General features: G+C 38.0%; 1 protein-coding gene across 16 annotated transcripts in view; it reads left to right on the top strand.

Moving 5' to 3' along the window:
• SOX6 (SRY-box transcription factor 6) overlaps positions 1–23,314 on the top strand; it is a 640,189-nt gene that overhangs the window by 431,435 nt on the left and 185,440 nt on the right. For all 16 annotated transcript variants that reach the window (XM_074230208.1, XM_074230209.1, XM_074230207.1 and 13 more), the window contains 2 exons: positions 2,927–3,099; positions 6,853–6,921. In XM_074230208.1, coding sequence (XP_074086309.1) covers positions 2,927–3,099; positions 6,853–6,921 — 242 coding nt within the window. The remainder of the gene's footprint in view (positions 1–2,926; positions 3,100–6,852; positions 6,922–23,314) is intronic.

Genomic DNA, 23,314 nt, shown 5'->3' on the forward strand with positions numbered 1-23,314 from the left:
TGGTTCTACAGTTCCCATCATAGGCTCCTAAATGTAGACTTCAGAGACCATTTAATCCAACTCCCTCATTTTACAGAGGAGGGAAACAGAGGCCAAGGGAGGTGAAATGACCAGTGGAGTCAGCACGAGATTAGCTCTGTGCTCAAGCTAAACTTAGCTCATGGTCTACAGATAGCTAGACTTCTGAGAAATAAAAGATCATAAAAACAGTGATTAGTAGGGCTTTTATTTATTAAAAGAGTTTTTATATTTTACCCATATTTTGAAATATTAAAAAAATACTCATAATAGATTGCAAAGAAGATCATACACAGATGCTTTCCCTTGAGTGCTTGGATCTGCTCCATTATCAGGACATTGATGGGAATGTGTGTGTTTCTTAGTTCTTTCCCTATTCCTGTTTTGTTCTTCTTAGTAATAAAGTCTTTTAGGCTTTTAGGAAAGTTTCCTGATAAGCTGAAGGAGAATTTTTTTTTAAGGTCTGAGAATCTTGTGTCCTAAACAATTCTTCTTTGTCTGTATGTCCATTATCTTTGTTTACTGGCCTCATTAGACCTGGGAAGCATCTGTTCACAGCACCTGATACAATCTAGCTTTTCTTGTCCATGAGTTAAATTCTCCAGTGTTTTGTGCAAAAACACATATCTGCTCTATAAATTTATTTTAATAATGTATAATATAAAACTTCTACTTCTGGGTGTGATTTTCCACCATTGTTCCTAAGTCACTCTTTGTAGGCTTCAAGTCTGCATTTTGGCCAACACAGGTTATCAAGATCCTTTGTCCAAAGTGTATGGCAGCTTCTCTGAACAATAGAGTCACCTTTTAGTGGACCATCCTTGTTTTTAGTTTGGCCAGGATCCCATGAAGGAATAGTGCCATCAACAACAAAAAAGGGTTTCTTCCTGATTTCTCTATCCCCAGGCCCCCTTCTTGCCTTCTGGTATTTCCTCTGAAGGAATGAAGGGGGAAAGAACAGCTATCAGGAGGCCAGTCACCCCCCTCCCACCAAAAAAAAAATAGACTATCTTTGTCGTTGCTGACAGCTGGTGGCTTCTTTCTGAAAAGCTTTCAAATCATAGATCATTCCTTCATAATGAAACCTGTGTGGCTCGAGTACAGTGGGTTGAAATTCTTATCTTGTGCCACAGTGAAATGCTCTAATTTAGATTCACAAAAGGATTCTGTACCCTTTACTTAGGAGAGCTGTGCAATTTACCCATAAAAAGACTGTTCAGCACCATTAGTGCGAGCTGTAAGTGTTCAGAGGCTTCATCCTTATTAAACACCATATCCTTATGCATAACCTTTCCAACCCTGAGGATGTTTGCTTCTTTTGAAGGATGACAAGTGAAAAAAAGGGGTGAAGGAGCCCCAAAGCAACACTGCTGCCCCTAAAGAATGAACTTGGGAACTTGGGCTTCTTCCTGTCTTCACTCCCTTCCCCCAATCCATTCTACCTCCCCTCTAGACTATAATCTTGGGTTGAGTTTGTTCTCATTGGCGGCAATTTTGAGTCCCTCCTTAGACTCATACGATGAACAAGGTAGTGCTCCCTAGAGAGTCACATGGCAAGATTGTACTGCAAGGCATACCCAAAGATCCTTAAAAAAAGCAAACAAAAAAATTTGTACCAAATATTGAGAGCTTCTTGAATTGGCCATTTTTTGGCTTTGTTTTCTTTTGTTGATTTCGAAATATCTATTTTTTCCCATAGCCTGAATTTGTAGATAATGGAGGAAACCTTGGGGATCCTAGGGAATTGTGTTTTATTTCTATTTTTGTTTTATGGCAAAGGAATCTGAGACCCAGGGAGATGAGGTTCCAACTTAGCTTTTTTGCTCAGGACTCTTTCTACCATTGCAATTCTGATTCAGGAGATTCTACAGCTATAAGAGAAGTCAGCAGTCATCTAAGCCTAAAAGATCCTCTTCAAGGGAACATCCATTCTGTGCCCAAAGATCCTAACTGATGGAGGGAAGACATATCATTGAGATAGCAGATAGCAAGTTTTTGGGTCAATTGTAGAGAAAGCTACTTCCCCCAAATTTCTCCTATTAGTTCTTTTTCTGATGCCAAAATTGATTTAATTCATATTTCCAGTGACTTTAGATATTTTGGATGGTTGAAGGTAGTTACTATGATCCCCTAAGGTCTTCTCTATATCAGCTTACATTTATTTTGGCTCTTTAATCGGTCCTTTTACAGAAGAGTTTCTAGGCATAGAAGTAGCTAGTTGAAGATATGAATTTAAAAATGATCTCAAGATACTAGCTGCATGACCCTGGGCAAATCACTTAACCCAGCACTGTCTCTCCTATCTTGTATTTGAGGAAGTGATTCACTGTTTTTATTTTGGGGTTATAAGACGAGACTCCCTTTTTAATTCCTCTACTGCAAAAGTTCTTTACCTGGGATCTGTGAATTTGCTTTTAAAAGACTTTGATATTGGTATTTCCGTGGAATTATTTTCCTTTGTAATCTTGTGCATTGTATCTTATGCTTTTAAATATGTCATTCTGAGAAAGGAGGGGAGGCTAGTTTACCTCAAACTGCCCAAGGGCTTTGACATAAAAAAGGCTAAGAACCTTCCTATAGTGAACAAAATATTTGTTCTCATGATTTTCTGTTGTTCTGCCTTTATCAAGATAGATTGTATTCGCCCTATGACCTATTAGATCAAGTCAGTGGTACAGTAGAAAAAGAGTTGACTCTGGAGTCAGAGATCCTCCTTGAATCTCAGGTTCTTCTTCTGGAAAATGTAGAGTTGGATTTGATATCCCTGACATGCTTTCCAGCTCTAGATGGATTTGTGGGAAAGCCACCATTTGCAGACTATAGCTGGGTGACTGGGTGGCTTAGGCTCTTGTCCACTTGCTTGTAAGAATCTTCCTAGCTCTAAAGCCCAATCTCTTTTTTCCTTTAGGTACCCCTGAGAGTCTGGCAGAGAAAGAACGGCAGCTCTCCACCATGATCACCCAGCTGATCAGTTTACGGGAGCAGCTCCTGGCTGCACACGATGAACAGAAAAAACTAGCGGCCTCCCAGATTGAGAAGCAGCGGCAGCAGATGGACCTAGCTCGTCAGCAGCAAGAACAGGTGAGCTACCCAGAGAGGAGGCTAACTTACCTGGTAGTGGGCTGAGATCCCCATGCAAAAGACTGAGCATCATGACTTTGGGAAGGACAATGACCTCCCTCAAAATTTGAGCCCCCAGAACCTGTTGGGTTTTTGATTTTGCTTTTGCTTTTTGCAAGGCAATGGGGTTAAGTGACTTGCCCACACAGCTAGGTAATTATTAAGTGTCTGAGGTTAGATTTGAATTCAGGTCTTCCTGATTCCAGGGCTGGTGCTCTATCCACTGCGCCACCTAGTTGCTATTTGTTTTTGTTTTTGAAGGGTGTAGGTGTGTCATTTGTGGTCAAAGCAAGGAGTTCATTTGCTGGACAAAGTAGCTATATCATATCATATTATATTATACCATATTAATTATATTATGTTATATGTTACATTATAGAATAGTATATAATGTTACATTATATTATGTTATGCTGTTATATTATAGTGTAGTATAGTATATTATAATACATTATATTATATTAATCATGTTATAATATTACATATTATTCTAGAACAATAGGGCCAGTGTACTAGAACAATTATAGGGAGTGAAGATAGTTCTCCCTGTAGGTATCTAACACTTGCTTTCATTAGTACAGGTGAATTTTTCAAGTGAAATTTCCATACTTCTTTCCAAGATTGTGAAGATTTGCTTTCTTAAGGATCTATGAGCTTGAACCACAGAGCTCAACTTAGGCCCTTCTGGTTTTAAAAACTGTCTGTAAACTAGTCAAAAGGAAAGAAGATGAATAATAAAGTTTAAACTATATAATTTTAAAGGTAGTCACTCTCCCAAACGCTCTACACGTCTCATTAGAGGGCAGTAATCTTAACAACAATGATCCCATGGAGCAATCCTGTAGGCATTAGATCAGACAGACCCAAATTAATGTGCAGTTTTTAGGAATCTGACATTATTACTGGAATTATCTTTTCAGTTAAATGTATTTTATAGGGGTATATAGAGCAATATATGCTCTGTTGATTTTAATGAGTTGTGACGTCTGGTATTTTATGTGCTTGAATATTTGCCCACATGTAGGAATATGGACTCAGCCCCTAATGGAAAATAACATAAAGGAAGACTGTAAAAAATCAGAAGTTAGAATGTCATTTAGCCATCCAGAGATGACACAGTAATTAACTATTGACACTTGTGAATAAGCTAGCACAAATTAATCTTGACACATTTGCAGACGAGTGATATCTTACAGTGAACACTTTGTAATTATATTTCAAAATGAAAATTAAATGACACTTAAAACTAGGTTGTCATGCCCAATGAAGCGAGCATGTATCTCAGCCGATTGGCAAATAAAATTCAGAATTTGAGCCACATGGTGCTTATGTCCCATACTTCACTGTGTCAAGCCTATACATCCAGAGTGGATGATGGTAATTGCGCTGTGGTGTTTGGGATGCATTTCTATGCATCACTTTATCACTTAGGAGGTACCATCAATATTAGATGCCTGGTGGTGTTTCACTGATTTCCAAGCAGGAAATAAATATTCAGAGGCCCTAACATCAAACCAAGAGCTGCAGTGTGAGCCGTGCTCCAGTGATTTGGACTGTGTCAAAGAGAACTGGCTGTGTCAAGGGGCTAATGGGGCATCCTCTCCTTGCCTTTCTCCCATTCCTAAAGACTCACCCTAACTCCAGCTCCATCCTAGAACTAGAACTAGAACCTACTGCTGAAGCCACACTTGAGTCCCAGGCAAAGTCACTCCACCAGTCATTTCACCAGGAAGGTGATTGACCTGGGAATTTGCTTCCTCCTTCTTGGGAGGCCTGGAGTGGACCACCCAGGACTGATGCTCTGTCCCTTCCATATCCTAGATTGATGTCCCCAGAATATGAGCCCAGCCACTTTCTGTTTTAGGGCTGGGAAATAGGGCTGAACGGCATCTGTAAAGCCAGGTCTACCTTGGACCTGATCTCTTTCCTGCCCATATTTCCTTTCCATGGCTACAGTCTGATCTAGAAGTGAACTTCCTCTAATCTTCATGCTGCCTTCAAGATTTAAAGCTATAACAGTACAATATTTGGGATGATGTGCAGTCTACTATCCAGCCTGTGCTTTATGGTAACCACCATTATCCTAGGGAAGTTGTTTGGTCCCCCCCTAAGGAGAACATCCAGCCATATAGACTATTTGAAGTGCTTAATCCTTCCTTCTGTGCACCACAAGATTTCAGGCATGGAATCCAATTCTCTAACTCGGAAAAAGAAGGCAGTGTCTGTTCAGGAATCCCCATATGAATGATAAGAATGACTCTCCTTAGGAAAGGATGAGTGACTCTCTAAGGAAGAAACCTGAGAAACCTTTTGCCTTTGAGTCTTTAAGTAGCTCACTTCATAGGTAATGAGAAAACAAAGCCAAAATACAGATATGTGCATATATTTATATGTATATATATATAGATATACTCATATATGCATATATAAATATGTATATACAGATAAAGACATACACAGTGGTCTAGTGAATAGAGTATTGGCAACAGTTTCAAATCCTGCCCCTGGTACTAGCTGTCTGACACTAGATAAATTACTTAACCAACCTCCCAATTCCCTAGACAGTTCTCTTAGACAATTTACATTGCAGAAGAGGTGCCTATCTTCATTTGGTAGAGGAATTTCCTTATCCAGCATTGCTTATACCAGTGAAGTCTCTTTCTATAGCTCTATCTTTCTCATTGTGCTCCATATCAAACAAATCTATATATCTAAACAGATTGGTGGCACATTGGCTAGAGCTCTGGACCTTGAGTTCAGGAAGACCTGGATGCAAATCCCATCTCTACTATGAATACAATAGTACAATTTAGGTACACTAGCTATGTGACCATGAAAAAAAATCTCTTAATTTTTGATGACCTTGGTTTCCTCATCTGTAAACCATTTGAAGTGTCACCAGAATAACTCCCATCTCTCAAGAGTAGTTACGAGGTTAAAATGAGATAATTATTTGTAAAATTCTTTGCAAACCTTAAAGTTCTATATAAATACTAGCTGCTATTATTATTATTATTATTTAAACCTATGTGAATGAATGAATAGAGGACTAATAAGGACTCATTAGGTCTAAAACATTGTGCTAAATGCTGAGGATAAAAAATATCCAACAGTCTCTGTTCTTAAAAACCTTACATTTGAATGCAGCTATATTCTATGCAATTAGAGGGTGCTTTAGGGGCTCCTGTGCCAACTTTTGCTTGATTTTTAGGCCCTTTGAAGATTGTATCTGATAGGTGCTGCCTCTAACTTCCATTCTGAATCTTGAGAGATTTTGTAGCAAAGTCACTCACTTTCCTAACTCTTCCAATTTCTGCTTTCTCAGCCCAAATTAATCTTATTAGAAAAGAGTAGCTGGAGGTTTACAGTTTTACAGTCTTCACTCTCTAAGGGCCAGAATTTCAAGATCTGGACCTTGAAAGATGACAGGTGTGGGTCTGGCTGATAGGAGGGGTCTGCAACTCCCTCACTTGTCCCCCCCATCCAAGCAATGGTACTCGTCTGCCCATAGCAATTTAGGAGCCAGCAGAGAGATGACACCAGGTTGGAATTTGTCCTTTGCTCCACCTTTCCTGGGCTGCCTCACTCCCTTTCCAGTAGCCCTTGCCCACGGAGGTGCAATAAAATATCGTTTGCATGCCAGTTGAGGTACCTGAGGTGATGCTTGGGGTTTAAACACTTCATTGTAACCTAACGAAACTTTCTTTTTGACAGATTGCAAGGCAACAGCAGCAACTTCTGCAACAGCAGCACAAAATCAATCTCCTGCAACAGCAAATTCAGGTCAGTGTGTTTTACGACTCTCATCTGATTGCCCTTCTAGGCGTGCCTTCCTGAAGCTGGAGTTGCTCAGGTGGCAGCCATGCCCCTCTCTTCCAAGGAGCGACCAAAGAGATGCACTTATCCAAAGTCAGTCCACATGACTTTCCAAGTGATTCTCGGCTGGACCCAACAGGGATCTAGCAACACTTGGATTTTTTTTTAATTATCTCCTAGGCCCCTCTGAAAAGGCACTGGGACAAATCTTGGTAATTTTCCTCCCATCACTTGGCTATTATGCTGTTTCACCAATTGACTCAGGAGCATGGGGGTTTCAATGATCTTGTCCTCACCTCTTCCTCCATTTCTTTGCCATCAGACATCATTAGGGTTTGTGATTTGCTTGTCAGTTGGGTTGTGTGAGATGCTGCTCTGCCCCAGATTTCCAGAATTTCTGTTTGTGCTGTTACCTAAAGTGATTTGATTTGACCAACTCACCTATCACAGGGGGCTTATGAGCAAGCTTCTTCCCTCATTCACTCCAAGTATTTATTTATTGAAAAAATGTTTATTGAAGTCTTATTATTAATTTAATACATTCAAATATGGACAGGGCCCTCTTTTGGGTAAGGAAATGAATAGGGCATAATGCTTGTCCTTAAGGAACTTTCACACTGGCCTAGAAAGAGAGAAAAAATGAAAAGCCTTTAAAATATAAGGAAGACACTAACATTGAATTCCTACTTCTCCTCTGACAGGAAGGATAGATGAAGACTTGGGATGGTTAGGTGGGGTGTTCCATTTCTGGAAATGATTGCTGAACCACTATCAGTGATATTTGGAAGACTACAGAAAATAGGAGAACTACTGCAGATCCACAGAAGGGCAGATGTTTTCCTAATTCTCTCTCTCTCAAAAAAAGTCTACAAACTGAAATCTTGACTTCAATTCCTGGGAAATTTCTAGAGTGAGTCATTAGAGAAATGGTTAGTGAGTATCTAGAAAAAGGAAGTGGTTATTTCAAATAGCCCACCTGGCTTCATTAAAAATGGATTTTACCAGACTGACCTTTTTTCCCCCCTCCAATTTGCTATAAATATAATTGGCCTAAAATTTAGTGAAACTTTTGATAAAGTATCTAATACTATTCTTGGGCAAAAGATGGATAGCTAGAGATAAGACTGGTTGAATGACTGGACTCAAAGAACAGTTATTTATAGTTCATTGTTACCTTGGCAGTAGGTCTCCAATGGGAGATATGTACTTCATCCTTTGTCAAAGAACATTCGTGTCAATAATTAGATGAAGTTGTAAATGAATGAATGAGTAAATGAAAAGAACATCATTTAATGAATACTAACTCTATACCTAAACCTATTTGCTACACCCTGGGGTTACAAATAGAGAAATTAAGACAGTTCCTCATCTTAGAGGGCTTACATTCTTACCAGGGTAGACAAAATATAAAATGTTATGGCTTGTTCATAAAATTTACTGATAATGCAAAGTGGGGAGGGATAGGAAATACAATGAATGGCAGAAATAGGATCTAAATGGCTAGAATGCTGGGCTGAATCTAATAGGATGAAACTCATTCATAAGTAGCAAACCTTATACATTCATTCAGAAATTAACTTCACAAGATTTAAGATGGGACTAATACTGTTTGGCAACTAATTGAAAAAGAATCTTTTTTGTTTTCTTTTTGTTTTTGCTTTTTTGCTATTTAACTTCTATTTGAACAGCTTTGAGGAATCTCTGTATTATAAGACAGTCCTTTTGGCTGTTGAACAATTCTGATTGCCAAAATTGTATGCCTATGATTTCTGCATGAATGGTGTCCATTCCTTCTACTGCCTTATCTTCCTTGACCTGTGTGAGACCAAGAATATATTCCTCTTAAGTGTTTCTTAGTGTAGGAGCTCTGTACCTTCAGTTGATCCCTGGTAAAGATGATTTTTTCCAGACTCCTAATCAACCTAGTCCTTTTTCTTTGTATTCTGCCTTGTCAATAGTCCTCATAAAATACGGCATTTAGAACTCAATACAAAATCCTGTATCAAAGTAGAGCATTCTAGCTATTGGCACTTCAGATGAACTCATTTAACCAGTCATTGTTTCTTTGGTATTAACCCTATATTCCATGCTTACAAATGCCAGCTGTCTAAATGGAAAAAAATTATATTTCGCTTTGGGGTCTTGCCTGTCTGTCTTTACAATTAAATCTTGTTATGATGTTTGATAGTGACTGTCTCATAATTCCTACTGAGCTTCTTAAATAACTATAGAGGTGTTCTTTTCTACTAGACTCATTAGAACTGTTAGTGCATTTCCTACTTGAAGGGGTGAGGATTTTTAACCTTTCACTTTCTGTATTTTCCTTTTCGGATCTCTCCTTAAACACATAGTAAGTGTTAAATGATTCAATCGCTATTTACTCTTTATGACCTTCCTATTTGCCAAGTGGAAATGGAAATGACTCTCTGAGATGGTCGTATTTTGGTTAGTTTCTTATTCTTGATCCTTGGCTGCTGCCCTTGTTGGTTTTATTACTCCCAGCTTTCCAATATTTTACTCCTCATCCCAGCATTATGTTGCTTGGACTTCAACTGGCCTTCTTAATTAATGTTTGTAAATGGCTCTGAGGACCTGAGATGAAAGGAACCAAGTAAGTCCGAGGCATTATTTATGAACTATTATTAGTATTTATTACCTGCATATAATTGTATGGTTATTAGTCTGTGACATGAAATGGTTCTTTTTTCATGGAACTGTTATACCTCATCATGCAATAGAACTTCCTAGTGGCTATTCAGTTTAAAAAAGGAGGGAAAATCTTTTTTTTTGTTATCTTACTTTCTAGCAAAAAACAAAACATTTAAAAAATTTTCTTGAAATTATGAACTTTGTCAGAGTTTAAGGGAAAAATGAGGTGAATAAGTCTTTGAAATCATCATTATAGTCTGCTCCCTAATTATGGAAAGCCATAGCTGCATAATATTTAAATATGACCCTACTGGTTTGTTATAGTGCTTCAAAGGCTGCTCTAAAATTCACCACGTATTTTCATGAGACATCAGGAACCTATGCTCATTTTCTTAACTGTTAAGTCATTCTACTGAGATGCTTGGAGAACATCCACAATTGTCCATCCTATTTCCCAATGAAGATGGTCAAAATCCTATGGTTTTATTCATTTTATCAATGTCAGACAGTTACTAAAAGCAACTTGTGCTCGATGAAGCAAGAGAAAATAAAGGACCTCATATCTGTAGTTCTTTATATCTTCAACAACGCCTCATCTCTTTTCAGCATTTATCTTATCACTGTGAGACCATGCAAGGAATTTTTCAAATGTGGAAAGCACCTACTCCTTACACAGAATTTATCCATCTCTCAAACAGTAACAGAGCAGATTTTTACTGTATCAAACTATCTTAGTTATGTTCTCAGTGACTAAAGGTATCATACTTTTAAATATATATTTTTAATCAACTTCTAAATGGACACAGATTAGAAATGTTAATTGTATCAATTTTAACAAAAAATATCCAATTTGTGCCCCCCAGTATTAGCAAGGAATCTTTTAGATGGTTTATTCTATAGATTACTTTCACTTAAAAGAAAAATTAACCCTCTTCTTGATTTGAAATCAACATGCCTAGGTTCCAGTACCAACTTTGCCATTTATTTACTTTGCATGACTGAATAAGTTATTAGTTTCAGTTTCTTCCTTTAAAAATGAGAGTTTAATGTAAATATTATCAGACTGCCTTCTGGTGGAGAGGAGGGAAGGGGGGGAAATTGTAAAATTCAAAACCTTACATAAAATGATAGGTAGAAACTACTATTGTATATAATTGTAAAACAAATAAAATGTTTTTAAAAATAAAAAAATAAAAATGAGAATCTAACTAGATAAGAATTCTTTACCTGTTTTGTTTCATGGAATCTTTTGGTTGCCTAGTGAAGCTTATGGATTTCTCAGAATAATATTTTGAAATGCATGAAACAATGTACACCGGCTTACAAAACATACCAATCAATTTGGAATATATTCATTTTTTTAAAAAAAGTCCACAGACAACAGGTTAAGAACCTTAGATTAGATAATCTCTAATGTACCGCTAAACTCTTAATTCCACATCTTTCCAAAGCAGGTGGTTCTAAGGAAGATGTAAATATAGTAGATTATCAAGTCCTTGTAGATCTGGTCAGCCCTGGGAGTTTCAGGCTTGATGAATGGTGCAGGATTGGATGTCTCAGCAACATCAGAGCCAGACACAAGAAGACTGTCTTTCTATTCCACTCTTCTACTACTTTCTGAACTGGCACTGATTCTTTGGATTTTGCATCCTTCTGTCTAGAGAAAGGGAAATGACACAAGGTTTTCACAATAACTATCTATGCAAGAGCTATGATTAGACTTTTTGAGGGCTGGGATAGAGGAAATGGAGCAAATGAAAACATGAACAACTTCTAGAGATTACAAACTAGAGATTCTTTCTAGTGAAAAAAAGAGCATAAGTTTAAATAACTGGGTATGATGTTTAGTTTGGAGAAGACCTGGAGAAGGAGGAGGGACAGGGTCAGCATTTAAACTGTCATATGAAAGAGAGACTAGATTTTCTAATGCTGGTTCCAGAGGGTAAAACTTAGAAACTGGGTAGTAGTAGTAGTAGTAGTAGTAGTAGTAGTAGTAGTAGTAGTAGTAGTAGTAGTAGTAGTAGTAGTAGTTGTAGTAGCAGTAGTAGTAAATTTTAAACTTGATTTTAGACTAAACAACTGCCTAACAAAAACTATCTCACAGTGGAATGCCCTTCCTTAGAAGATGGCAAACTCCTACTCCACTGAAGAGCTTGAAGAGTTCTTGTTCTTGTGTGATTTGGACTAAAACTACTTTGAATTCTGGTACTCTGTGATTCTGCAAAATTTTGAGTGAGTTGTAGCAAAATAGGGGAGAATATGACAGGGGGAATAACAGCAGCAACAAGCAACCCATCACTTGTCTGAGAATCAGAATCCTAGTTTAAATTCTGTCTCTGACCCTTAATAGCTATGTGACCTTGGACAACTGTTGGAATCTCTATGATACTCTTTACTCATCCAGAAAAAAGAGGGTAGTACTTTAGGTACACACAATAATATTTATCTATATACATATATGCCACATATATAATATATGTGCACATATACATATATAAAAAATCCTCTCATATATATTTATTTTTATGTATCTATCCATCTTATAGGGATATAGATAAAGTGGCAGGTACTTTGAGAATGAACTTTTAAGATTTCTTTCTCCTTTAAAAGAAAAAGTGATCATCCCAGGACATATGATGGAGATGGAGTAACTTTTTAAAAATAAGTCTGAAAAATATTAGGAGGATATCTTTTCCCCTGCTTTGGTTTCACTGCAGAAAATTTTACTGTCAGCATTAAGACTATGTATAAGAAAACCAATAACATTCACAAACTGTGGATCCTACCATTGGAAATGTGGTCTATCATCTTTTGGTTTCAAGACATGGATGATTGCTGGACTAATTGCATTTGGGTCCCCCCCACCTTTTTCCTTATCACAGGGTCCTTGCTTTTCTTTTGATGAATCATGTTTATTAGGGTAATTTTAACTAGTAAACAAAATACATTTTTAATCTATAGGAGAGTTAGAAATAGATAAAATATATTTACAGTACTTTAATCAGCAGTATTAAACATGGAAAGATGTTATGAGAAATTTGAGTTTTCTTTTTTCTTTTTGATACTTTTCTTCTGAATTCACGGATCTCTTTGTTTATCAGAATTTATGTGGTCAGTCCTTGGCCTATGAAGCTTGCATGGATAGTTTTGATGAACAAAATATGTTAAATTAGGTCAATAGAAACTCAGTCATTACAGGAATTCAGGTCACTAAAATATTGCTATAGAAGTGGCATCCATTATATACTTTTGTTCACTTCATTCCTCATTTTTTAGTGAACAACAGCCCCATGTATGTTGAGTGATCTGACTATGGAAACTGCCAGAACTTTCAAGTCTCTCAGGCTCATACCAATAAATGGAAATGTTTCTTTGTAAAAATAGTGATACACTATTATCTACCTTTATTATTAATTGTTCTTCTATATGACTAGTTCACAGTGAGGCTGGTATGAGGAAAGGCAAATAAATCTTACATCATCACTGGGAAGGAAATTGAGAAATTAGAACCCCCAACCCTATTAGATTCATGACTTTATTATAAGAGGGAATTCAAAATTCATTTAGCTCAGTTCCATTATTTTACACAGATAGAATTTGTAGCCCATAGAGAGATAAAGTGACTTGCCCAGGGTCACTTAGCTAATATTTAGCAGAAACAATTCAGTACTGCTGAAAAGTTTCCCCTTTTAGTATTATATTCCATGGTGTGGGGCTTATTTCTAAGTATTCTGAAAACACAGAGTATGAAACTTAAATAATAGAAAATTTTTGAACTGATGAATGAATGAATGAATGAATGAATGAATGTGATTGGGGAATCTAGTCTCAGGTTTAATAATAATTCACTGTATAATCTGAGACAGTCAATCCCCTCTGGAATAAATGACTCTCATTTTAGCTTCAATTTCCCCCACCTATAGGTGAGATCATCGAAATAGACCTCCTTCTAAATTGCATCCCACCTTAAAGTTCTGTGATTCTATTCTATGGTTAAACCCTTTTTTTAAAGACACTGAATTTAGAGGTGTTCACCATCATCTTTCAGTTCCAATAAAGACCCTCAACTATATTTTATTTAACATTTTATTGATGCATTTGTACATCAATCATTTTTGCTTAATCACCTTCTGCCTCTACCATTGAACCCTTTTTGTAATAAATAAAAACATTTAAGCAAATCAATAATAATGGTTGACATTTAGTTCATTAAGCACTTTATATACAGTATCTCATTTTGATCTAAGTAGACACATCTCCCAAAGTAAATATTCTGTATCTGTACACACACATACACACATACATATATTTACTTCTACCGAGAGAAGGGAAATGTGTTATAGTAATTTCTACATTTTAAGAAATAAATTGTATTTCCACTTAGTTTTAAATTGTGCCTGTGTGGATGTGTGTGTGTGTGTGTGTGTGTGTGTGTGTGTGTGTGTGTATGAAAGGTCTATGCTTTGCCAGTGTAGATTTGTATTTCATCCATATGATTTGACATCCACAAACTCATGTTCTCATTTTTGTCTTTTCTGAGACAATGTCAGATATGATTATGTCATTATTAAAGAAGTGATTTCCTTTTGTTTCAACTGATATCTAGGAGTCATTTGGGATTGAGGTTTAGACTTTAAGAAGGTAATCCCCCCCTTTTTTTTCTTTAGCATGATTCACCATTTATAATTCAGGTAGCTGGTTAGCTGAATAAGGACTCTCCTTATGTGAAGTACATGTCTAAAGATCAGGAATAATTACATTCCACATTAGCCTTCATGGCCCACATGACCTGGTTAATTAATTTTTTGCTAGGATAATAATAGCAGGGATATATTTGAAGATATGCTTCATCATTAAGTATCTAATTGACCTCCAATTTTAAGAGCTGGACCTTTCCTTTATTGCCTTTTGGGATGTGAGTCCAGCTAGTAGGGAGACTGGGAGCAGAGGCAGCCGGTGAGCCCAGCTTCAGTGGGAGTCCCACCCGGTCTGTCTTCCTTATATCTCTTGTTTGTAAATCGTATTTAGCATTGACAAGCAAAAAGCAATTACATCGCTACTGTTTTGGCTGCAGGAAATGGTCCCTTTTTGGTGTGTTATTGATGATAAAACTGATCCCCTTCCAGCAGGTTCAGAGCAGGACCAAATAAACCCATGGAAAGCAACAGGATCTGTCTATTGGCACCGTGCATAGATCTGATCCACCCTTGAAATGAAGCGAGGCTTATAAACAAAGCTTAGAAGTCTAGGAATAGCCCCCAGCTTCAGCAAACCCTTAAAATATTTTGTAATTGTATCTTCAATCATGAATTAGCCAGGAAAAACAGACCCTCTCTGCCATGTCTGTTTTGCCGGCGCTGTGCTGTTTCTAATTGCCCCACAGGCATTCTGTTGTGATCTTCTTTGGAAGTTTCAAACCAGGATAAAAATGCAAATCTAATTATTTCTTTTATGTAATCTAATTAACTTTTTTAAGTAATGATAGATGCACGAGAGCCTGCCTCCAACATTTTCATAACCAAGTTTCTGGATTATAAAGACTAGGTAAAGCTGCTGAGAGCAGCAACGGTTGAAAATAGAAATCCTGGCCACAACACTAAGATGCTTAGGGGAATGTAAGGCAGTCGGCTTAGAAATAGAGCAAGGTTGTCAGTTGACAACTTGCCTCTGTGAGCCGGTGGCCTAGTGTGAGGAGTCAGCTGCCATTTTCTGAAACCTTAGAGCAGGCATCAGGTTCCAGCTGATGGGGAGTCTCTTTCCTGTTGAATCTCCAAGTCCATTGCCAGAGCCACGCCCCCTCCCTTTAGTATGTGGGTAGTCTGATGGAAAGTGGGTCTAGGAAGCTCACCCACCCTTCTTTCTGTCATTCGCCTTGCAATCTCACAATCCTCCTGTGGACCTAGTATTTTTTTTTTTCTTTTTTGGTTTTTGCAAGGCAATGGGTTTAAGTGACTTGCCCAGAGTCACACAGCTAAGTATTAAGGGTCTGAGGCAGGATTTGAACTCTCTCCTCCTGATTCCAGTTGCTGCTGCTTTATCCACAGACATCTTGAACATCTATCTTTAGTTTATTTATTTTTTGCTATTTTAAGAGACTTGTCCAAGGTCATACAGCTAAGTAAGTATTAGTCCTCTGAGGAAGGATTTGAATCCATCCTCCTGACTCCAGGGTCTAATGCTTTATCCATAGACATCTTTAACATCCATCTTTATTTTATTTTATTTTTTTGCGAGGCAACAGGGTTAAGTGACTTGCCCAAGGTCACATAGCTAAGTATTTTTATTTTAGGTTTTTGCAAGGCAAATGGGGTTAAGTGGCTTGCCCAAGGCCACACAGCTTATTAAGTGTCGGAGGTCAGATTTGAACTCAGGTACTCCTGACTCCAGGGGCCAGTGCTCTATCCACTGCACCACCTAGCTGCCTCTCAACATCCATCGTTAACAAAATAAACCCAGCACGCATAGAGTTTGGAGTAGATCTAATTTATTTTTCACCACAAGCCCGTTGTGATAAGGTATTATTCCTCCTCCCTCTCCCCCTTTTTTATACCCCATTTTACAGATGAGGAAATTGAGAATCAGAGAAATTAAGACTTGTTCAGGTACACATTCCTAGTGTCAGAGCCAGGATTCAAATCAGGGTTTCTGAGCCCAGGTGGGGCAGCTAAGTGGTGCAGTGGCTAGAGCACCAGACCTAGAGTCAGGAGGATGGAAGTTCAAATCCAGCCTCAGACATTTGACATTCCCTAGCTATGTGACCTTGCGTGAATCATTTAACCCTGATTGCCTCGAATCCAGGGCCATTTCCAGTCGTCCTGGACCCAGAAGAGGTTCAAGAGCCATGTCTGGTCACTGGACCCAGAAGACTCTGGAGGAGAAAGTGGGGCAGGTGACTTAGTATAGCCCCCCTTTCTCAAATCCAATTCATGTGCTTGTCATGGCATCACCGCCCTGATGTTATGGTCTTCTTTGAGAATGAAGGATAAACATTATCAGTGTATTTGTTGGTATCCCAGGGAAATTCAAAATTGGTCAACATCAGAAGAAAAATAACTTGGGATACCCATCCTTGTGATCCTTGAAAATAGAAAAGGGTCTGGTTTCTAATGAGGAAGTACAGTTTCTTGCTAGGATCTCTGTGCCAAGAGAACTGGGTTCCCTTGAGCACTACTGTTTGACCTTGGGCAAGTCAACTAAACTCTTTTGAGTTTCATTTAACTCTTTCTAGAGTGGGAGGGCAGGAACCTTGACCATAGTTTTGAAATCACTTCTGAGATCTACATTTTTTTTTCTATTTGAATGTTCAGTTTCATTGTCACTTGTTTATGTAAGCAAAATATAGCAAGAAGAAAACCATTTGGCCTTCTCCCTTCCTGGCCATTGAGGACCAAATAATTCACCAAGCATTTTATTTCTTTTTTTTTTAAATGATAATCTCCTCCTATGTGGAGACTGGCAGTCCTAACCATTTCTTTGCTGTTTGACCTTCTAACCTAGGAGTGGGAAGGCGAAAGGGGTGTTACTCAGGTCTACACTCCCTTCTGGGCAATGCTACAGACCTGGAATTTTTTTTCTCACCTAATTACTTTAGCCTATAATTTAAATTAAAAATACTGAATGGTTAAAATGTATTTTATACCTGTGTAATGCAACTGTTTTTTGAAGCTAGCTATCTAGCATGGCTCAGGATAGACTGTGAATGAAGCAAATGTTAATAAAATGTTAGTATTTAAACCACTTGATTTATGTTTATATTCAGGTTTAGAGGCAAGACTGGAATGTGATGATATCAGAGGTCAAAGTCTGTGCCTTTGAAATAGGTATTTGGAAGAAAAATGAAACCAATCTTGAAAAAAGAGCAACAACACCTAGAAGTAACATTATTTTCATCCCCTTTGATTTCTTCCAATACTATACTTTTTATTGCGATTTCATTAATTTAAATGTGAGCATTAAAACATTTTCTTTTTCTTTTCCTTGCCATTCTTGGGGGGCAAAAAGATTTTTCATTTTTAGACTGACTCTAGTACAAGTTTCTGCGGAGCTTTGAACACCTTTTTTCCTCCTAGAAGATTCTCTCATCTTACCTCTCTATTCCTCTTACTTAATCAATTAGATTGCCTGCCCCTGGTAATAATTGCTAGCATTCATAGGATGCTTTAAAGGTGGCAAAGTACTTTATATGTTCTCTTATTGGAGCTACATAGAGCAATCATCATCTCCAGTCTAGAGATGAGGGGGTTAGGTTTAGTTTGTAGTTTGTCCCTGGACCATTACATTGGGAAGAAGTTGTTTTGACTTGCAAGAGAATTGTATTTAAGCGGGGTTGTGCAAAGTAACCTGCCTCATTCTCTCCTCATGAGACATCTGGGTCCAGTAATTACTAGTGATTAAGGCAACTAAGTGGACCAGTGGATAGAGATTGACTTTGGAATCAGGAAGACTCATCTCCATGAGTTCAAATCTCACCTTAGACACTTACCAGCTGTATGACCCTGGACAAGTCAGTTAACCCTATTTGTCTCAGTTTTTCATTTGTAAAATGAACTGGAGAAGGAAATAGCAAAAATACTCCAGCATCTTTGACAAGAAAGCCCCATATGGGATCATAAAGAATCAGACACCACTGATGCGACTCAGTAATTTCAACAGATGAGGAAACTGAGGCTTTGGTAAAACCCAGCTACATGACGAGTGTCATGAACTACCATGTGTGGAGAATATTTAAAAACAACATGCTTTGAAAGTAGAAGGTGTAAATAGCAATGTTTTCAGTTTTACTAATAGCCCTTCTATTTCTTCCTTTAGAAACCATTGAAAATTTCTTGATAAAAATTCAAATCATCAATTATTTCTTAAGCATTTACTATATGAAGATATAAATGAACAACCAAAGTCCTTGCCCTCAGGGAGCTCACATTCTGAAACGGCAAGAGCAAATATAAGCAAAGAGTAAATACCAAGTAAATACAAAATAACCTGAGGGAATGAAAAACATCTAGTGGTTCCTTTGGGTTGGAAAGTAGAGTAATTGAGGGGAAGAAATATGAAATATGAATACAGGACAAATTGCATTTCCAATGGGCAGATCTTTAAATGTTCTAGAAGTTTATCTTTTCTTTTGGAGGCAAAAGGGAATACTTAAACTTCCTGAACCAGAGAATAACAGGGTTAGACCTATGTGGAGGAAAGATGGTGACATTTCCAGTCCTTTTTCCCCCCATACAAAAGGAAGACCATATTCCTAATATGTGAAAATGGTATGTATATGTCTGAATACAAGAAAACGTATTTCAATCTGGATGAGCAATGGGGAGGTTTATTCAAGACAGTGAAGGAGGTGTGTGTGTGTGTGTGTGTGTGTGTGTGTGTGTGTGTTTATATACACACAGATATGCATTCATGTAGTTTCTTTAAAATTATTCTGAAACTTATAACCCAAGCTTAGAGAGCATGGGGATTAATCACTTTAATAAGGGATGTTTTGGACTACAACTGGATGGAGCTACATCTATATGAGTGATATTTTAATCTAAATATTTAGTGTCAAAGTTGATCTCTGAAATGGGTTTGCTATTTACACAAAGTATAATCTATGAAATTAGTCTTATCTCATTTGCCTCTACCCCTCCTTAGCTCAAACTTCAAGATTCTCTGGGATCCAGCTAAAATATATTATTTGAGAAGGAATGTGACTTAGATAAATAACTGGACATTTTATTTAGGGAGATCTGAATTCAAATTCTGCCTCTAATGTTACTAATACTTCTGCATTGCTGCTGCTGCTGCTGTTGCTGCTGTTACTAGTGACTAGCTTAAAATTTTTAATTTTAAAAATGCTTTAAGGTTTGCAGAGAACTATGCACACAGTATTTGATTGGATATGTGTTAGCTTTGTAACCAAAGGGAAATTGAAACCTATCTCAGCCTCAGTTTTCTTTTCCATAAAATAGGACTGCTAAGATCTGTTATAAGAATCACAGGACTGTTGGCAAGCTTAAATAAAATAGTAAGTTAAGTACTCTGGAAATTTTAAAGTACTATATAACTGCTAGGTATTGTGTCTCATCCCGTTATTATAAAACCCCTGCTTAACATTCAATATTCCACCATTGCTGAACTTTTGCTTGTAATTTTCCTGATTCTTGGAATGTCCTCCCTCCCACTCAATGTGAAATTTTACCCATCTTTTAAAATGCAGCTTAAATGATACCTTCTGCATAAATCCTTCCCTGATCCATTCCTTTGGATCCTACAGAGACCTTGGTTTGCCCTTCCCTGACATACTTCATGGTTCCTCTTGTGTGTTTACCTGTCATATCTTTCTGTTAAACTGTAATCTCCATGAGGTCAGGTATATCCTAACCTTAACATCGTATTTGTAAGCACATGGTGGCTACTTCATCAGTGTTGGTAGAATTGAAATTGATTGTTGAATTTGGAAAGGTCCTCTCTAATTTGTTTTCTAAGTTCTTAGTTCAAATGAAATGATGTGCTATAGCTGGCTCAAAGGCAGCTCCCAATGGGAAAGTCCCCCTTGTTAAAACAAAGTTGTACCTATAAATCTTAGAGATGCCATCTCCTGTAAGTTGGGCACTCACACAGCTTGTGTAAATTATGTCTATCCTCAGAATTTAAGATGTTAAACAGTATGCATACCCTACTTGAGGGATGGGAAATAAAAATTGATATACTGTGTGACACACGATATAACCCAGTGAAATATCTTTTAAATTCTGAAAGGATGCATTGACGTAACCATATTTAATTCATACCCAGTTACTCCCATCCCTACCATGTTAATAATGTTGGATTGGGTTCCCCCCACCCCACCCCATTTAAAATAAAAGAAAAATAAATGATGCAAATGGTCCATAGTGCTTCATTGTGAGACACTGAATTCAATGCATTCACCACCCAATCCATTAAAGTTGTAACACCAAACAATAAAATCCCAGAAATTCACAGTTCAGAGGCAAGTGTGAAATCCATCCTCAGTCAGGTCACAGTTATGGCATTCCTTACATTGATGACATGGCAGTAGAAGAATTAATTTTCTCTTAAAATAATCTGCTGATGAGTTTTCCCTCCTTTCTGGGCAGAGATTGAAATGAGCTATTGGCTGGCATGGACAGTTCTCTGCTTGAGCATGAACACCAGGTGGGCAAACACCAAGGCCATAGTTTCCTCCCCCTCCTCACCTACCCACATCACACGCACACACACACACACACACACACACACACACACAGCTCATTTTATGCTGGAGCAGAATGCTAATTTGCAAGCCATAGAAATGTTGAATCTTCTGCATTTCAAAAAAGAAATTCTTGAACCACACTTATAAAATTAAACAAACCCCACTTTCTCTAAGCTCTCTCCCATCCACCCAAGAACCATAATATGAATCAATCAGTGCCTAGAGCTGCCAAATATTAAAATAGAACCTCGGCTCATGCCCCTTTCAAATGGCACAATGATATTTAGGTCTAGTTGTATGATTGGAAAGGATATTCACTATGAAAAGTTGTTCAGTAAAAGATGTAATTAGTCCTAAGGTGTTGTTTCTCCAGCTGGAGGTGGCAGAAGGTGCTTGTTAATACACCAAGAATTATTTAATTCCTAAGCGGAGGCCACTTTAGAACTGGTTAATTTTTAAGGGGTCTGGGGAGGCCACTGGGGAGATGAGACTTGGAGATGAAGATGAATTTCCAGCTGTTGCAAGGTAGCACAAGCATAGCTTTTTTTCCTCCTAAAAAGATCTTTTCTCACCCACCTGCTGCCAACCCACTTCTTCCCTCAGCCTTGGGCTCCCAATGAGGATCACAAAATGCACTGCTGGCTCCCAACTAATCAAGGCAGCAGCTGGCAACTTGACTGGATGAGGTTGGGGAGAAACAGAATGTGAAGGGAAGCTGAGGACTTGGGTGAGTGATGGAGAAAGGGACCAGTGTGCAGACATGGAGGCAGAAGTTTGCTTAGAGATTGGAGAGACTTGAGACGGGAACATCTTCAGAACTGGTTAATTGGTTCATGTTTGGATCAGGTTTTACTCACAAGAAGCCTGTGAGTATGCAATTGTAACAACTCTATTTTACAGTAGAAGAAACTGAGACACACCATACACACCAGTGGAACCAAGATTCAAACCCAAGTATTTTGAGTCTCGATCCAATTCCTTTGTTGTTCTTTCTTTTGTGCTTCTTGTGTATTTATTTTTGCCTTAATCACCTACCATGGCTGGTTGTTTTTTGTGGGCAGACACTGAAAAATGGATGGCCTTAAGTTCAGGGAGTCTGGAGTTCTGGTTCCATAAGGAGCTCCAGTGATTAGGTAGTAATAAGATCAATAACTGAGGTCACTTAGGGTCCTCCTAGTTGGATACACAGAATCAAGTATTCCCAAGACTTAGGACTAATCAGGGAGTCCTAAAGGGAATGTAAACAGGAAGTTGATAATCTAAGGTATTTATAAAATAGAATCTGGGCCCAGGAAAGTAGAGCCAGGACCAAAGTATTTTCAAGATAAGAAGAATGGTCTTAAGATTGGAAAGAACTTTGTGTGAAGCATTGCTCTAACAACTATCTTTAGACTTCTGCAGGCTTGAAAGGCCAGGCTGAACTCCTTTTACTCAAACTCACCTTCATAATTATCTTTTCTATTCTTATCTTGATCTTGCTTAGCCTTGTGTTAGAAGGAAAGGCAGAATGAATCTTTAGGACAGGTTGTATCTGCTGGTGGTAGATTTGGGATCGTAACTGGGCCCTTTAGAAGTGGTTCCAGTATGGGGACCAAGACATAACCAAGCCTTCCGATTATTCTAATTGCCTTGAACACAGAGATGGTGCAAAGGATAGAGGTACCAGCTTTAAAATCAGGAGGGCCTGCCTCAGACACTAGATATCTATGTGACCCTTGGAAAGTCACTTTACCCCATTGCCCCATCAAAAAAAAAAGATGTATTTATGTCTCTTGGCTTTGAAACTCTAACAGCTTATTACATCTACTTCAAAGAAGAATAAGAAGGTGCTTCTGCTCCCATTACTGTTTGGTTATCTTGGGAAAAATCAACATCAGGTGTTTTTTAGACCTAAGACACTCTCTTCTTTTTCTCTCCTGGCTGAACCTGTTGACTTAGCATCACTCCAATGGGATCACTTCCTAACCTAAAACAGCCATTTCTCCCTTGGAATAACCTTTGTTCAGAAACCAGAAAAAAGACAGATATGTAGAATTTTCCTTAGGGCACTGCCTAAAGATGTATACAAAGTGATGATCCCCAAGGAAGGAGAAGAAAGGATTATGGTGAAATGGAAAGAACCCTGTCTATGGAAGGCAGCAGCAGTAATGTCTTGTACCTAATTTCATGTCTACCACTTTCTAGGTCTGTTCAATTGAATAAAATACTAAACCTCCTTTGAGATTCATTCTTCCTTTATAGGATTAGGGAATTGGATGAAACCTCTGAGATGCCTTTTTACCTCTTATATTCTAAGACTCTAAAGCAGGGATTCTTCACCTTTTTTGTGACATGGACTTCTTTGGCAGTTCAGAAAAACCTGGTGGAGCAGTGGATGATGTGCTTGACCTGGTGCCAGAAAGACCTGAGATCAAAGGTGGCCTCAAACACTGATTGGCTAGGGGACCTGGGCATGTCACTTAACCTCTGTATTTCTCAGTTTTCCTCATCTGTGCAGAGCAATACCTCCTG

This window comes from Macrotis lagotis, chromosome 3, assembly GCF_037893015.1.
Source record: "Macrotis lagotis isolate mMagLag1 chromosome 3, bilby.v1.9.chrom.fasta, whole genome shotgun sequence".
NCBI classification, from domain to species: Eukaryota; Metazoa; Chordata; class Mammalia; order Peramelemorphia; family Peramelidae; genus Macrotis; species Macrotis lagotis.